The sequence below is a fragment of the Talpa occidentalis genome, unplaced genomic scaffold (assembly GCF_014898055.3).
Source record: "Talpa occidentalis isolate TD23 unplaced genomic scaffold, MPIMG_talOcc4v2.1 talOcc4.9, whole genome shotgun sequence".
Taxonomy (NCBI): Eukaryota; Metazoa; Chordata; class Mammalia; order Eulipotyphla; family Talpidae; genus Talpa; species Talpa occidentalis.
In genome coordinates, this window is record NW_023605305.1 from 14,738,227 (window position 1) to 14,756,229 (window position 18,003).

General features: G+C 51.7%; 1 protein-coding gene across 2 annotated transcripts; it reads right to left on the minus strand.

The window, feature by feature from the left end:
• Window positions 1-81: 81 nt before the first annotated feature.
• On the minus strand, window positions 82-12,677 carry TRIM63 (tripartite motif containing 63). Of its 2 annotated transcripts, XM_037500116.1 has the most exons (9): window positions 12,341-12,677; window positions 11,306-11,478; window positions 8,149-8,317; window positions 7,242-7,337; window positions 5,865-6,098; window positions 5,159-5,181; window positions 4,183-4,307; window positions 1,688-1,759; window positions 82-662 (listed from the first exon to the last, which is right to left on the minus strand). In XM_037500116.1, the coding sequence occupies exons 1-9, from the start codon at window positions 12,497-12,499 to the stop codon at window positions 652-654; spliced, it is 1,062 nt and encodes a 353-aa protein (XP_037356013.1). In that variant the 5' UTR covers window positions 12,500-12,677; the 3' UTR covers window positions 82-651. The 2 variants fall into 2 exon arrangements, with proteins under 2 accessions (XP_037356013.1, XP_054547354.1); XM_054691379.1 differs by lacking the exons at window positions 82-662; window positions 4,183-4,307 and having other exon boundaries at window positions 1,722-1,759.
• Window positions 12,678-18,003: the final 5,326 nt, after the last annotated feature.

Genomic DNA, 18,003 nt, shown 5'->3' on the forward strand with positions numbered 1-18,003 from the left:
CTGCCTCCTACTGAAAACTTCCTATCACACTGAATTCTCTTTAGGGGGAAAAAAAGGTTGAATGACACCCCAGTTCCTAGGGAATAATAGGAATAGAGCACTGCGCATTTATTAAAACATCATACAACACAAACTCAGCTACCACCCCCTGTGGCAGGGATAGCTGTTGAAATACAGATTGTCCCTTCCTAGGCCCCTGGGCAATACCGGACCCTCTCCCCGTGGAGAGGGAGGGCAGCTGTCTCGTCCTGGTTTCCTTCCCTTCTTTCTAACAGTCGCCACTCACGCAATGACCAGGCTTTATCATACAAAAAATTTCCTTTACAAAAAGCACCAAATTGGCATACATATACAAGTATATACAAAAATCACATTTTAAGAATGTACAAAATATTTCATTTTGCACCAACGTAGAAAAGTGTCCTGTGTGGTTATTTCAAGCACGTGTCCAATTCTGGTTCGGTGGCTGCTGAACACAGCGGTGGGGGCCTACTCCTAGTCTCTATTCTCTGAGCAGAGAAAAGACACACCTCCCCATGCCCCTCCAGGGGCCCCGACCCCTCCCACCCTGGGCCTGCATGGAGGCAGCTGGGCCCATCCCTCCCACCTTGTCTCTCTGCATCTAGAGGGTTCTCTCCCTCAGCCAGCTTCTTACTGGTGCCCTGAAAGTAAAAGACAAAGAAACACAAGGTGAGTCAGAGGCCCAGCGGGATCCAAGGTTTACTAAGCTGCAAAATTATCAGCTTCCTGCCCAGTCTCTTCCTTCTTAAACCAAAATGGGACGTAATTGCCCGGATACTACAGATTATGCATCCAATCCCAAACTCCAAGGACTTCTCTGTATTTTTCAACTAAACCAGAAGTAGTTCCAACAATTACGGCTTGAAAAATACCAGGATTAGCAAACATGCTAATTCAAATAGATGCTCATAGCACCTGCTGGATATGTGTGTTAAATAATGAATGGGCTCTCCATGATCAGCTTTTGAGGTCAGTACTATTATGCCCCCATCCAGATGAGCACCCCAAGAGTCAGAGAAGTCGTGAACAACCCACAACCACCCCCTTAGACCATGGTAAAGCTGCCTTCAGAACCCAGGCTCATAACCATGCCCGGCCTGGCTGGCAGACTCAGAGGCCCACACAGGGGCCAGCGGATGACACCCATGAGTTGCAGTGGGCAGGCTGACGGTGGCGGGCTGGGTAAACTGGCAAAGGGGCCAGCCACTGCCTGGAAACAGGGAGAAGTGCAGCAAGCCCAGCCTTGTTAGAGCTTTCCAAATTTTCCCAAGCAAGTGGGAATCAAGATTCTTAGTTAAAATCTCCTTTTAAAAAAAAACTTTAAAAACTTTCCATTTTTAAATTGTTAACTACTAATTTAAAAAATTTGAACACTGTCCTGGCCAAGTAAAACACCTCAGCGTGGTCAAGCCTGACACCTGAGGGCCTCCCTTTTACCTCTGCCATACTGTTCCTAGTTAGGGGGTCTTTCAGATATAACCCAGGAGCCTCTTATGAATAGTTTGGGATTTTTTCCCTAAGAGTAAAGGGAAGAGGACTTTACCCTTAGTAGGTTTAAACCACACTTTGGGGCTGAGCACCCGCAGTGTCTAGCACCCTGTTGTGCACACAGTAGGGCTCTCACGTCACTGAAGGAATGAAGGGATGAGGTAGGAGAACATCTTACCTTCTTCCTTCCCCTCTGTGGACTCTTCCTCTTCCTGAACCTCTTCTTCAATGAACTCCTCCTCTTCCTCATCTGCATGTGACAAAGAGCAATTGTGTTATGATGGGCCCTTCCTTTAGAGGAGGTGGCTGGGAGGGAAACCAGGCCCAGACCGCACTTCCCCCCACCCCCACCCTCCAGCTGGGGTCAAAGGGCCACTGGGAGATCATCCTGACCTAGGAGGTGACAGGTTTGCTGGCCAAGCTGCAGCCTCCTCGGTCCCCTGGGTCCCCTCCCGCACTCCACCAAGGAGAGAGGTTCAGGCAGCCCTTCCTTTGTTCTGGTGGCACAGGAAGCAGCTCTATCACCTGACCCACCTGTGACCAGAGGGACTTTGAAGGAGCACACTCTGTGCTGGCGCACATCTCCAGCCTGGACAGATAAACATCACCTGAGGAGAAAGGGGCGTGCACCCCTGGCCCTCGGGGATCAGAGTCCTGTCCGGAAGGCATTGGCTCAGCCTTTGAAACCTGCTCACCTGCCTGGCTCTCTCTGAGCAGCTCTCCTCACTCCGTAGCTTAGGGGGCGGGTGGGGGCGGGGGGATTTCCTCTGGGGCCATCTGCTCTTTAGCTCTCTGAAGCTGAGTCCCACACAGACAGGAGACCCCACTTTCCCATCCAGGGATATCCCCCTCAGGCTCTTCCCAGGCAATATCCCCCTTCCTCGCCCCCTCTCCTAAACCACTTCAATTCTTTGGGGTCACCCAGACTCAGAGCATTTGTCAAGTGTTGGGAAAAGGCTAAAAGAGTTAATGCCGCCAAAGTGATAACCAAAATTCTGTGTGGCTGCGATCTGTGCCTAAAATAGGGAGTTGTTGTTTCTAATCACTGTCACAACTACTACTCATAACTTTAATTGTTATCACAATTACTACTCATAACACCTTTTCTGAGGGTTTACATGCCAAATGCTGTACTTGCAACTGCCCCTAATCCCAAGGGCTATTTATTTAGCTCCGTGCTGCCTTGGCTTTATCCCTCAACTATAACACCACCGAGATAACAGAACCCACCTCGTATGTTGACAAAATGTATGTCCAGGGCTTAGTGCCTGGGCCATAGAAAAGGTCTGCCATGGTACTCGCCCCAATTTTACTTAGAAGGAAAGAGAGGCTCAGGGAGATGACAGGAAGCAGTGCAGGTTCATACAGCAGGACCCCCTCTTGGATAGCTTAGCTTCGCGAGAGTAACAGTGGAGCAGATCTACAGCTACAGACACACCCTCAAGTCCACACCCATCTCAGCTTTGGGGTGCTTTTTGTTCCCTCCCACAAATGGGCTTTATATGGGGCTCAAGAGAATAGACTTAACACCAGATTCTGAAAGCTTGCAGGAGAGCTGACACAGGGGTGCTAAGAACTCTTCTCTTTCTCAAGCCGGCCCATTTACAGTTCCTCCCTGGTCCTGCATGCACTGGCTCCCTCTCTGCTCTCCCTCCCTCCCCACTCACATCCCTGGAACATCATCCTAAAGACCAAGGCAGACCAAGGGGTCTGCCCTCTTTTTCTCTGTCACTAAGGACTACCTTGCAGCTCTGTGTCCTTGAGCAAATTATTAACATCTTTGCTCTTCACCTGGTTTCCTCATTTTCTCTTACTTCTCTTTTATTATTGTTATGGCTACATTGTTCCAATTATTACTGGAATTTTATGCAAGTAAAAACAGAATTGAGGGCCTCCCTGGTGATGCAAGGGGTTAAGCACCGCACTGTGAAGCAATCCACGGCCTCTGCAGCAAGAGTTCGATCCCCGGCCAGCCAAGGAGCAACCCACATGGCGAGGCAGACCTCTCCTGTCTCGCCCGCTGCTCCCTTCAGCAGTGTATTTCAGTCAGTCTGTCTGTTCTGTTCCCCACTCTGTCTCTGGTGGATCCTCTCACCCCCCGCATCTCTGGCCTGTACCCCAGCTCTTGTATGCATAAATAAATAAATCTTTAAAAAAAAAAAACAGAAATGAGGATGTGATACAGATAAGTTAAGATGCCTCGGTCTCACCAATAAAGTCTAGACTAGCTTTAGATAATAACTAGTATACATCTAGTGCCCACAAACTCGTCTGCATCAACATCTTGTGTGTGGCAACAGCACCATGCACGAGGTGGCCATTTTTAGTGGGCCCACTTTTAACTTTTAAAGATAGAAAATAAAGCTCAGAATGGTGGAAAGTCTTGCCAACAGTCACACAGAAAATAAGGGGCAGATCTGGGATTTGAACTGACTTCAGGGGCCTCACTCCTCCTATTGCCCAAAGCTGTCTCCCCTTAGGAGAGCCATACACTGTTTATGGAGCAGTGATTGTGTCCTAGGCACTGTGCTAGGCTCTTGTTCATCCAGAAGTTGGCTGTGGCATCTGGGGAACTTTACTGCATGTTTGCCTGCACATGAGACTTAGTGGGAAGGGTGCTGATTTCCAGGGGTCAAGTTGGGAAACAGACAACGGCAACACCACCTCCTTTACCTGCCCCAAAGTCAATGGCCCTCAGGGTGTCCGCTATGTGCTCTAAGTTCAAAGTAAAGTAGTCCATGTTTTCAAAGCCCTGCTCTGTCTTCCCCAGCTGGCAACCCTTGGAAGCTTCCACAATGCTGTGGGGAAGACAGGGAGAAAAAATGAGAGAGAGAGAGAGAGAGAGAGAGAGAGAAAGACATATCACTGGAACATCTCTGGGCTCAGTGCAGGGAGGGGGTATCAGCTCCAAGTCATACTGTTAGGAGGAAATGATGTCCTGAGCTAATCCCATACAGGCTTTGTGGACCCCATCCCCACTCCAGACTAAAGCCATCAAGACATTGGGAAAGACAAATCCCATCACCACCAAAGGGAGGGTGGCTGGGACCTGAGGGTGGAGTTGGGCAGCCAGGTTGGATATAAAAACCAAACACGTGGGCCTTGGGGTCTCTCGCTCCGTCGCCCACCTCCTGGCTTCACGGCTCCTGGCTCGCGGCCAGCTCTCAGAGCACCATTTTGGGATTCCTGATCGGCGGATCGGGTAGGACTCATTTAAAACTTTGTCTCCCACTCTTCTCCCTGAGCTGTCCATTTCCTCATTTCCCCTTCCCTTGTAAATAAACCTTTTATGAACCTTTCGCGGGTGCCTGCAGTAGAGCATTGATAAGTCCTTTTAAGCGCGCGGGTGAGGACCCACAGTCAGGCACCCCGTTTTGTATCGGGGTTGCTCTACAACAATACTAGTGTACACACTTGTGCCACACCCAGGCCTTGCACATAGAGGCTACCCCAGAGGGTCTAAAGAGTATTTCCCCTCCAATCCCAAGCAGAATGGGTGCTCCAAGAAAGCAGGGAATAGAGGAGATGAAGACAGCCTGGGGTGAGAACCTCCCAGCAGACCTAATGCAAAGGGGGAGACCCACTGGACAGAAGTCAGAGGCTTTGGTGGGAGCTAGGACATGCATCATGGCCCTGGGGAGACACTGACCTTTTGATGAGCTGCTTGGCACTCTGTAGGGGGAGAGAGAGAGCACGAGGTTATCATGGTAGATAGTGGTGTCCCCTTGAACAGCAAAATCAGTGACTGGGTGTTCCACATGGGCACTTGGATTCCCTGGCCCAGATGCCACCTGCTCCTGCCCTGAGTGGAACAGAACGTGGGTCCTTGCCCTCTGTCCATGGGTGTAACTGTGCGCAGGTCTGATCATCACACTAGGGCCCTCCCATTGTCCTGGCAGGAATCTTGGATGCTAGGAATGTCAGTGCAAACATTCTTAAGCCCTGAAATCTCCAAGAGGAAAATCACATCCATATCACCTGTTTATACTCAATGCCAAACCCAAAACCTGGGTCACACTACAAGCTTAGGGAATTTATCTCTTGAACTGAACTGCTTCACAGCTTATCTTTTTCTGTCCACTTCTTCCCACAACAAGCCTCCTAGGCAGGGCTGTGCCTCAGTCATTTCTGTCTCCACCTCCTGACTGGCCTATAATAGGTACTCAAACAATCATCCCTAGGGAGAAGTAGGGATTATTACATGCCCATTTTACAGATGAGGAAACTGAGGCTCAGAAAGGTTTACATGTTTTGCCCAAGGGCACATGAGTGGTCAGTGGAGGAGCATGACTTGAGCCTTAAGCAGTGCTGTTGCCTTGAAGTGAACCTGCCCACGCCAGCCTTGTCCTGCTCACCAGGAGGAAGATGGCCCCTCCAGGCTCGTCCAGGGACTGGATGGCTGTCTCCACCAGCTTGGTGGACTTCTCCAGCTGCTCCCGGTACTGCTGGATGAGGGCCTCTATGTAGCTGAGCTTCTCCTCCTGCTCCCGTGTGATCTGCTGCAGCAACTCACTCTTCTTCTCATCCAGGATGGCATACAGGACATCAAACTTCTGGCTCAGCTCTTCCTTCACTTGGTGACTATTTTCCTGGGGACAGAAACCTTGGAGTCACATCCTGTGAGGCCCTACTCCTTACCCCTAGCACTTCCTCCTGGGACAGGCAAGCGAGGAACAGGAGCTAAAGCTGGAAGAGACCTTCCTGTACTCCCATTTTACAGAAGAAGGCCGACCGAGAAGAAAGCACTTGCTAAGGCTTCATTGCTTCTTTGCACACAGCAATATTTGGAAGCTGGTGTCGTGGAGAAAGCCACCCCCTTCCTCAAAATAGACTGTATGGTCAGATGGGATAATATATTCTGGGCTTTCTGTGTGTCCCGAGTCACACTCTTCTCTCCATTTTTGGACCAAGACTGGATTCATTTGGTCCTAACCTAGGTGGAGAGACAACTTCTCCCACAGCTGTGCCCCCACTTCAATACAGCTTCAACATGGATGCTACATCTTGGGCTAAGGAGGCCTGTAAAATGGGTATAATGACAGCATCTCATCAGACTGAGGGCTCCAGTATCCTCTGTCCGATTGGGAGCCTCTCATGGGTAGCAACACACAACCTTCATCCACCAGCGATGTGACGATCCTTGCCTCATCTCAGCGCCAGTCCCATCCCAAGTGGAGACGGAAAATCGTGGATGCCTTTACAGGGACAGGAAAGTTTCCTTCTGCTTCCACAGTCTTGCTACTCAAAGTGTGGTCCATGGATCAAGCAACGGGGGCAAACCCTGGAAACTTATTGGAAATGCCAAACCTCATGCTTCATTGCAGATCTAATGAATCAGCATGTGAATTTTAACACGAATCAAGGGTGATTTATTCTGCACTTTAAAATTTGAGAAGCCTTGATCTGGGAAACAATGATCTAAAAACAGCCAGGGCTGAGTAAATACTGGGAATTACTGATGGGCTGCTCCCTCAGGTTAGAGGCTCCTCTGTCTTGCTCCTCATCCCAGCCCCAGGATCCTGGGCCAGGCCTGATGCATAACCGTGTTAGTGCAGCATTTGTTGTAAGAGTGGATGAGAGGATTGGTCAGTTGCTCCCCTGCCATCCCTGCTTGATCACTCCAGCAACCACCTCCGGGCCCCAACTGTTTGTTACTAACTATGGGTGTGCCTTCACCCCAGGTCGTGCTAGGAGGCTTTGAACCCCCTAGCCGAGCTCTTCTGTCCCCTCACCTGGGTCGCTCTACAGGAGTCCTCTAGCTGAGTGATGATGGTCTGCACACGGTCATTCCCCGCCACCAGCATGGAGATACAGTTACTTAGCTCCGTCTAGAAGGAGGAGGGTGTGGGGGTCAGGAAAGCAGAGACAAATAATCTCAGGACCTATTCTCTTGGCAGTGACAGCAAAATGCCTCCCCTGCTCTATTCTCTGCTAGAAAGAGCCTCCAGTAGGAGTCTGGCCCCTATTTCTGAGGTTCAGCTCAGGTCTAGAGCAGATTATATCGGAGAGAGACACTGCATTCATCCCTTATTTCACATGTGGGGTCAGAGAGGGGAGGTGAGCAGCTTAAAACACACAGCAAGGGACTGGCAGAGGAGGAGCTTGTTTCTAGAAAAGAAGGGACAAAGAAATGAAAGAGTTGCAGAGTTCTAAAAGAGAGAGAGCAAAAGAAGAGTGGGAAGTGGGGAAGAAAGCAGAGCCACAGCTCACTGCGTGGACAGGATGGTGGGGCTCCCACAGACCCCAGGCACAGGGAAGGGGGCTGCAAGCTGCCTCCTGCTGCAGGGGAATCGAAGACTGGGAGAGGTGACAGGCACAGGAAGAGGTGTCTGGGGCCCAGGAGACACTGGGATATAGAAGTCATGGCCTGAGAGGGCCCTGGTGGCCTGGCCCTGGGGTCTGGCCTCTCCCTTGTGACCGCACCCAGGTGCTCTCAAGTGGCGCTAAGTATAACCCATGAGCTCAGCCACCTCCCGGGGAGGCAAGAGCTATGGCCCGGCCTGTGGCCTGGGAAGTCCCTCCAGAGGAACTATTCCTGAAAGGCCGGCTCAGCAGGTCTACAGGGATCAAATCCTCATCTTGAATCATCAGGCGTGCCCAGCAGGCCCCGGCAGGGATGGAAGTAATTTGGGCCAGTACCTTCTGTCCCTGGAAGACGCTCTGCAGCGGGGCCACCTCGCAGGCCTGGTGGGCCCCAAACACCTTGCACATGGAGCACGTGGGCACTTCACACGTGAGACAGTAGATGTTGATTTTCTCGTCTTCATGTTCCTTGCACATGGGGTGGCTGCCTTTCTGCAGAGGCCGACTGAAGTGAAGAAGAGTCATAGGTCACAGGGTAGGGGTCCTGAGCCCCCATCTTTTCTCCCAGCTCAGGAAAAACACACGGGCTCCAGATCGGTAACCTGAGCTCCCTGTGGTGGCTGCCCCCAACCCTTCCCTTTTCAGCCTCTGGGGAACTGAGGGGCAGCCAAGGACACTGCTCTGCCCTCACATCCTAGGACTCTGCTGCAGTGCGAGAACTGCCTCAGGCTCTGCCAGCACAGAGGACAAGGGGAAGGCCACAGGTCGCCCAGAATCAGGCCTGGAGATATTTTCAAGAAGGGAAAACTGGGGCTCAGAAAGGTGAGCTGGCTCGCCCAAGGGTGTCCAGCTCGTCCAGGCCAGGGCCACCAGAGTTCATTTGCTCTAATTATAGCCCCCTCAGCTCTGGTTCCGGCAGGTCAGGCTCTGCATGAAGCAATTTACACTCGTGGCCTCACCAACTCTATATTTAATCCACCACACTGTAACCTCCATCAAAGCAGGGAAGCTTGCCTATTCTCTTCACCCCTGAATCTGCAGTGTACAGTGTGTGGAAGAGGTGGTAATTAAATACAGGTAGAAAAAATAAATCAGTAAGCACAGTACGAGGGTGCCCGAGGCCCAGAAAAGGCAGCGGAGCAAGTGGCCCAAGGCCCACACACAGCGGGAGCCTGGGCCGCCCAGCACAAGTCCTGCCGCCTTCCCAGGCCAGGTCTCCTTCTCTTGCTTCCCAGACACACAGGCTTACACCGTGTCTCCCTTTGTCTTGCTCCACCTGGGGCCTCTGGCATGTTATTTATGCTCCTTTCAGACTTTCGAAAGGAGGTCACTTCCTACCCGAGATTCCAGTCAGGATCTTATCGGCCCAGCTAGATCCACACTCATTGAGCGCCAACACCACGTCCACACGAACCCTGACTTCCCAGACCCCCAACACAGCGGGCATCTCGCGACTGGAGGGATCAGGGTCAAAATAAGGGGGGAGGGAATTGTATGGGGAATATAACCAAGATGAAAATTCATACATTGTGCAAAAATGAAAAGTGATGTAAGAATTATATATAAAATTTAAAAAAAAAAAAGACCTTTCATCTTTTAGCCCAGGGCTCCCCATGCTGGCAGCGGCTCCTTTGGCCTGTTGTCTCTATGCCCTGGGAGGGGAACTCTGGTGTGGTAGAAGTCAGGTAAGACCCTTAGGGGTGGGCAGCTGTGCCCACTGCCCTCCCAGATGCCCATCCTCTAAAAGCCAGGTTTTAGCGTCTGGGTTCCGATCCTTCTACCACTTTCTCATTTTGTGACCTTGGACACGTGATTTCACCTCTCTGCGTCTTGCTTTCCTCCTGAAACTACTGGGATTATGACCGGAGTTGTCTGATGAGTACAGCCCCTGGCACTGAGCAGACCCTCAATAAAGCATGACTGGGGCCTCCCCGGTGGCGCAGTGGTTGAGCGCTGGGTTGCGAAGCTGCCCGCAGCCTCTGCAGTGCCAGTTTGATCCCCGGCTGCTCCCCGGCCACCAGAGGAGGGTCCCACATGGCGCGCAGACCTCTCCTGCCACCCGCTGCTCCCCTCAGCAGTGTACTTCGGTCCTTCTGCCTGCTCTGCTCCCCACTCTGGCTCTGGTGAATTCTCTCGCCCTCCCGCGCTTCTGACTGTACCCAGTGCTTGTATAAATAAATAAATAAATAAATAAATAAATAAATAAATAAATAAAAATCTTTAAAATAAATAAATAAATAAAGCGTGACTGTTGTCACCGACTATGCAGAAAGGACTCGAAGGGCTCAAACACAGCGTGCTCTTCACAGGCCCACATGCGGAGGGGGAGGGATGTATTCTGGCACAATCTTGAAGCTATCATTATAATAATGATGGATAATATGCTTGTGTTTTTATTGTGTTGAACCCAAGCAAGTTGAGAGGCAATAGCGATCAGGAATATTCACCATGGGTCAGTCTCAGCTTTATCACTTGCTAACTGAGTGGCCCCGGACAAACCCTGGCCCTCTCTGAGCCTTCATTTCCTCATCTTGAGAGAAGGCACGCATGCTTTGTGGGATGACTGCGAGAATGAAATAGGGATGATGCATGGGAATTACTTTAGTCCAAAGCCTGCACATAGTAGGTGCTCGATAAATATTTGGCATTTTTAGCGTGCCCCATCAAACCGCTATTTGACAATCACCATAACAAACCTTACTGTCTCCATCTGTAGACAGAGGAAATGAAGGTGCAGAGACTTGCCCGAGGTCCTCTGACACATTAGAAACAGACTAGCAACACAGGGCTTTTCTCGCTAGGATTGGCTGGCTGGTCACCTTTCACTGGGCAGGACCATGCCCGCAGGCAGGTGCTTGGTGACACTTTTGGTCCTTAAGGGCAGTGAGTTCAGCAGCCTAGAAGTCTTGTCAGGATGACCTGATTTGTAAGGTTCTCTGGATAGCTGTGTCTGTACAGTGCAAGGCCCAGCACTGCACAGCCTCCACCTGAACCCCACCGGGCTGCCACTTTACAGCCAGGGAGATTCGGCCCGATGGACCGGGCCCACACCCAGCAAGGCCACCTCCCAGCTGGGCAACCCCAGCTTCCTCATCTGTGAAATGGGCCTGAGCAAAACCAGCCCGCTGCATGGGTTTGTGGGGAAACACTAGAAAGAACACAGCATCCCTGTGCCCTGCACTCCCCCTCCCGGCACATGGGACCAAGCCGTCATGACCCTTCTAGAGAAACTGACTGTGTCCTCACTGGGCTCTCTCTTTGGCCCCAGCGCCTCCCTCTCCCTCTTGTACCTCACCAGTGTCTCCTGGGAGGGGAGGACAATGTCCCTCCCTAGTCACTGAGCGACAGGGAGAGCCAGGTTTGGAGGACAGAGATGAGCCTGGGCCCCAGCCGGTGTCGCTTTCTCAGCGAGAGGACACACTCCAGAGCAGATGGAGGAGGAAGAAGCGGGCAGCAGGGACGGAGCACGGACATGCAGCAGCCGGGGGCTCACCTGGAGCACTCCTGCTTGTAGATGTCAATGATGTTCTCCACCAGCAGGTTCCTCTGCAGCCCATACACCCCGTGACGATCCATGACCACCTCGTGGCGGCAAGAGGGACAGCGGAAGCGGCCTCCAGACATGGACACGGAGCCACCCCGGTTGGTCCAGTAGGGATTGGCAGCCTGGGGGCGGCAAGGGTAGCTTGGGTTCCCTTCCCAGCCTCTTCCCTTTCTGATGTCCTGTCATCCTTCCCACTGCTGGCTCCAAACACTCTGGTCTCACCACATGACCCGGAGCTCCCATTCCGAGGTGAGAACCAGCCCATGTACCAGTGGGCACCAGAGAAGCAACTAGCCATCGGCAGTCTGGGCAGCCAGCAGACCTGGGCCCAAGTGATGATTATTCTCTGAATGACTTTGGGCAAACAACCTTCCGTCTCTAAGCCTTAGTTTCTCCATTCATGAGATGGGCGTTTTGGTTAGAGGCAGCTCCCGGGGCTCTACTGTCAAGATAAAATAATGAGTATCTGGCAAAGTTCTGCCGGGAAACCTTGAGTCCTGCCTCCCACTCAGGACATCCACTCCCATCCCCTTCCTAGGGAGATGGAGCCCCTCCTGTACTGTTTATAGGAAACAGCCTCAAAAGAGGAGATGCCTCTGCTGCCCATGTCTCCCCCACCCCCACCCCAGAGCTCTGGGCCCCCTGCCACCAGGTTGCTGGCCCCAGCCCCAGGGGTCTGGTTTCTCTCTCCTCTCTGCCTCTTGCCTCCCCCACTTATCGCTTGAGGCACTTGACTCCTGATTGGAGAGTCAGCCATGGTGGTGCAGGGCAGGGTGGGGAGGGGAGACCTGCGTCATGGAGAAGGAATGGGCAGCCAGAGCTGCCTCCCTACCCCTCCTCTGCCGGGGCCAGAGGTCTCTGCAGGGGTTCACTTTTGAGGGGAAAGAACCAGCCCCAGTTTGGAAGGGCTGAGAGAGAAGGGCTTTCCTGATGGGAAAAGTGAGTAATAAGTTGGGGCCCCAGGACTCCGCTGCCCGCACTGACCTGGAAGATATCGTTGGCACACTTCCGGCAGAGGTTGTGCTGGCAGGGCAGGATGACCACAGGCTTGGTAAACATCTCCAGGCAGATAGGACAGATCAGCTGCTTCTCCAAGTTCTCCATGGGGCTCCCATCCTGGATCAGGCTTGACTTATAATCCATATTGTTGGAAGTGTGGGGCCCTCCTGGCTGCTTCCTTCACCCGCCTCTCTCTAAGCAGGCCTAGGATCCTGCCTTTATCACAAAACACCCGCCCAGAGCCTCTTTGCCTTCTTCTTCTGGCGCCCGGCTTCTGTCTTGGTCTGAGGCCCCTCTGATATTTATAACTGAACCCCGGTCACATGAGCCCAAGAGGGGACCAGCTGAGCATTCCGATGCCAAATGACTGGCGGGGCTTGAATTTCCTCCAGGTCTGACAGACCGGCCCTCTCAAATCACATGTGGGGATGAGCAATCACTGTTCCTCAGGGTGGGGGTCGTAAACAAGAACAGCCTGTACGTGGGCGGCTTGGGGGAGGGCTGGGTACCCGGAGTTTTCTCCAGAAATTCGTCTCCTCCTACACCAGGCTGCTGAGCCAGGGATAGCCAGGCCCAATGAGTGGGTCACTGGGATATGCAGGGTAAATCACCAAATCCCCTATCCCTCTGTGACCCAAATCAGGTCCACCCCCTCCTCTGGAGTCCTGGGTAGCTCCCAAGAGGAAGCGTCAGGTTAGCTCCTCTCTGAACCCATCCATCTGCTCAGACCTGAGCATGGCGCGATGCTGGAGACCTTGAGACATCCCCCCCCCCCCCGCCCCAACCCTCATCCCTAGACTGTCCCTCCATTCCTTGGCCTCTGCTTTCACTGTGGTTCAGAGAGGGCGCCCCTGGAATGAAGTCCAGCTCCCTCATTCTACAGATGCTGATGTGGAGGGGGAGGGGCAAGAGAAGGAAAGGTGCTCACCAAAGTCTCTTAGAAAGTAAGCAGCAGGGCCTCCCTGGTGGTGCAGGGGTTAAAAACAACACTATCAAGCTGCTGCCAGCCATTATAGCGCCAGTTCGATCCTGGCCCTCCTGGGAGCTACCCACAGGGCGCAGCAGACCTCTCCCGTCTCGCCCGCTGCTCCCCTCAGCAGTGTATTTCAGATCTGCCTCTTCTGCTCCCCACTTTCTCTGGTGAATCCTCTCACCCCCCGCACCTCTGGCTTACACCCCAGTTCTTGTATGCATAACTAAATAAAAAGAAAAAAGAAAGAAAGTGGCAAAGTCAGGACTCTGAGTCATTTAGTAAACATTGTTCAAGCACTACGGCAACTTCATGAATGAGCCTTTTCCCTCGCTGAGATGCCACAGCCTAGGAAGGGGGAAGGGCAGAAATAACTGCTACATCATGCCACAGAGCCTCCAAGTTTTCCAGATGCTCCCTCTGCTCTCTGCACTGATCTTAATTTCGCTCCATGTCCTCTGGACGCCTTCCATGTGGTAGGTAGGAAAACACTGAAGTCGCGCCAATGGCTGTTTTTAAGGAAGAATCTCATGCAAGGGGACACTGGGGCCCCCAGTATAAAGGGTGGGGTGAGAGTGTGGAGCAGTGACCCCAGGCCTCAAGATGAGCCTCAGAGGCTGTGGCACATGCAAGAGAGCCCAGGACCTCAGGGAAGAGGGGAGCTAGGACAGCAGATTTCACCTCCCCGGCCTGAGGGGGAGCTGAAGGTTGGAGCCATTAGCCAAGACCTAGTGAGCAGCGAGGGCAAAGGGGAAGAAATGGAGTGAGAAGCGGGAGACCAGTCAGAACAAGAGACGGACGTCCCGAGGGCGAGGCGCTAGGAAATTTCAAGGCCCGGATATTAATGGCTCCTTTTTGGGGAGCACTGACGGTGCACCAGGCATTGGACTAGCACCTCGTATGAGCTCCCATTTCATCCTCTCAACAGCCAACAACGTAAGAACTGCTCTAGCTCCCTACCCCCAATGAGGAAACTCAGGCGCAGAGAGGTCAAACACCTTGTGTGAGGCCACACCGCTTGTAAGAAGCGACTCAAGGACATGGGCCCAGATAGGCCTGACCAGGGAACCCAAGTTCCTCATGTCTCTACTGGGCTATAGCTTGACACTGCCAGGCCAGCCAGGGCTTGGAGGGGGTGAGGATTGAAAAGAGGCCCTCTCTCCTTCCTGACTCCGGGACTCGGGCAGCACTGTTCCACATAAAGTGGGCCTCTCCCGCTCTTGTATGAATAAATAAATATAGATAAATAAAATAAAGTGGGCCTCTCCACTGGCACAGGACGCAAAGGCCTGAGTAATTCTGTTCTCTGCCCAAGTGACAGGGTGATGGCCAAGGAGGTCCAAGAGTCAGTGGAGAGGGGTAAACTTAACGGATTTCTTTCCTGAGAGAGTAAAGACCAAGAAAACAGCTTCATTCTTGCCTTTGAATGGCCATGTGAGAGGCTGGAGCAACTATCTCAGCATCTAGAGGATACTAGTCTGAGGAAGAAATCAACTCCCCAAGAATGGTAAAGAGGACCCACAGAAAGCACCGGGGTCGTGGGTACCTACTTCGCTGTCAATTTACCCACCCCTGGGGCTGCCCATCTATAGGATGTGCGCCAGCAAAGGTCATCATGGGGTCATCATTCTGTTATTCTCAGCAGAGAGCTCTCTATCTACACTCGTGTTTTCAACTCCTACCGCCAACGAGTCTCCAATCTCCAATTCCAGTTCTGACCTCCCTCTTCCTTGAGCTGAAGATGTGCTGGCGATCTCTACTGGATGTTCCAATGGTACCTCAAGCGCATCATGCCCCGCCATCTCCCCCACCCCAGCTCCTCCTCCCGTTTCTCTGTCTCGTGAACAACACCACCATTTACCTGTTCGCTCAGACCAGAAAGCTGAGCATCATGCTTGGAGTCCTTTCCTCCCTGGCACATCCAGTCAACCTGCACCAAGCATGAAGCCATCTTGGCATCTCACTTGGCATCTTCTGTGAGCTTGGCTCTCCTGGACTTTGAAGACTTTGAGGGTAAAGACAGTCTCTTTGTCTCTGTACCCCGAGTGCCTGGGGCACTCAGTAGGCTTCCTAAACAAGCGATAAGTGAATGAGTGAATCAAATAAGGGAACAGCAGGGTCACTGCCAGACTTGGGCAGGTTAGGGATTTGAGCAAGTTTTGTTTTTGTTATTTTTGGCTGAGACAGTGCAACCAGTAGAGAGATAGTACTGGAAGAGGGAGAAATCCTAAAGCCTTGGGAAGGAGAGGGACATTCCAACCTTTGCATCTCGAAGATAGCAAAAAAGATAGAGGTGAGAATTGGACGTATTGGATGGTGGAGAGAAAAGAGCTCGTATCAGTGACCTTGATCAAGGGAGAGTTCGGGTCAATTCCATGGTTAAGGCAGGGGGGAGGGTGGCATGAGTGGGTGGTGGAGAAATTTCAACCTGCCAGAGTGAAACACAGGCTGCACCCAAGAGAAGGATGAGAGGACTGCCTGGAGCAGAAGAGCCTCGCTGATGTGGCCCCCCGGATTTAGCCATTCTTGGGGAGGCATTCCCATGGTTCTGTTGCCTCCCTCCAGCCACACTTGGCAGGCCAGGTGCAAAAAGCCAGCAAAGGGACAGCGGGATTGACGCCAGCCTGGGCGCTGACAAGGCCAGCGCTGCTGAAAGTCAAGAGGAGAGAAAAGGGGAATTCCTACAGAGCCATGCTGGGCATCAAAACACGCCTTGTCATGTCATCTTGACTGCAGTTCTGCAAGCAAGGTATTATGAGCTCCATTTTCCCCAGGAGGAAACCAGATTCAGAGAGGTAATTGGTTTGGCCAAAGTCACACAGCCACAAGCAGCAGAGCCAAGCTGGGGTTCACATCCAAGGCAGCCTGACTCCTAAAGCTGTGCACCTCACACGGAAGCATTTATGAGTGCATGTCGCAGCCCAAGCATTGCGCAAAAGTCCTTTCGACCCAACCTCTTGTTCGATCCTCAAAATAACTCAGTGAAGGAGGATCATGATTTCCTCTGTCTTGCAACTGAGCTACAGAGACTCAGAGAGGTTAAGTCACTCGGCTGAAGGCCCCCAGCCAGTGAGTGGCACAGTCAGCACTGGATCCGGGAAGTTATCAATCAGGATCATTACCAGTTACCATAGAGGTATGGTTATCAATAACCATTTCCAGTTACTGGAATTTATTATAAAGCTGTGCTCTGACAGATGAAGAGATAAACGCAGAATATGAGCGGTGCATCAAACTCCGCTTTTAACTCCACGGCTACCCCATCTGCAAGTTTCTTCATTTATTCATTTTTACTGTTTATTCATGAAAATGTGAAATTTACAAAAGAGGGGAAAATAGTGTAACAAACTCATGTAACCAAACCAATGTCAACTCTTATCAATGCTTCCCCAATCTTGTCTCATCTGCAACCCCCTCACATGTTTTTTCTGAAATATCTCAAAGCCAATCTTAGACATCAAGTTATTTCATCCATAAATATTTCAGTGAGAATTTCTAACCAATAAGGACTTTTTGAACATAATCAGCATGCCATTATCATACCTCATCAAAATAGCAAGAATTTCTTTCTTTTTTTTTTAATAGAGGCATGTTTTTATTTATTTATTTGTTTGTTTGTTTTTGTTTATACAAGCACTGGGTACAGGCAGAAGCGCGGGAGGGTGAGAGAATTCACCAGAGCCAGAGCGGGGAGCAGAGCAGGCAGAAGGACCGAAGTACACTGCTGAGGGGAGCAGCGGGCGGCAGGAGAGGTCTGCGCGCCATGTGGGACCCTCCTCTGGTGGCCGGGGAGCAGCCGGGGATTGAACCGGCGCCGCAGAGGCTGCAGGCAGCTTCGCAACCCAGTGCTCAACCGCTGCATCACCGGGGAGGCCCAGAATTTCTTGATATTATCTAATTTCCAAACCATTTTTCAGAGGTCACTAGTTGTCTTAAGTGACTTTTTACAGCTAGTTTGTCCAATCAGATCCAAATAAGGTCTTGCACATGGCATTTTGATTTGTCTCTTCAATCTCCTTTTTTTTTTTTTTTTGAAGATTTGTTTATTTATGCATACAAGAGCTGGGGTACAGGCCAGAGGTGTGGGGTGAGAGGATTCACCAGAGACAGAGTGGGGAACAGAACAGGCAGACTGACTGAAATACACTGCTGAGGGGAGCAGCGGGCGAGTCAGCAGAGGTCTGCTGCACCATGTGGGTTAGCACCCTGACTGGGGATCGAACTTGAACTCGTGCTGCAGTGGCTGCGGATTGCTTAATAGTGCTGTGTCTTAACCACTTGCGCCACCAGGGAGACCCCTTCTTCAATCTCCTTTCATGGACAGTGATGGCCTTCCCTCTTGCTCTTGGTGCCACTGATTTGCCGAAGAATGCTGATGGGTTTGGCAATTCTCATTTTGACATATCAGGACCTGAAGTTCAGAGAGGCTAAGTGACTGGTGGAATGTCACCCAGCTCAGGACACACACTCAGCATTTGGGATTGCTTCAAAGTCTGTGTTACTAGCGGGAGGAGTGTTGGTGCCTGGGAGGATCCCAGCTGGGTAGGAGGCAGGCAAAGCAGCAGGGAGAAAGGGACTGGCAAGAAAAAGAGATGGAAGGTAATAATCATTAGAATTCTTGAATTTGGTTGATTTGTTGCTTGCAAGTGGCTGGACATCTACTAGGAGCTTCACGACA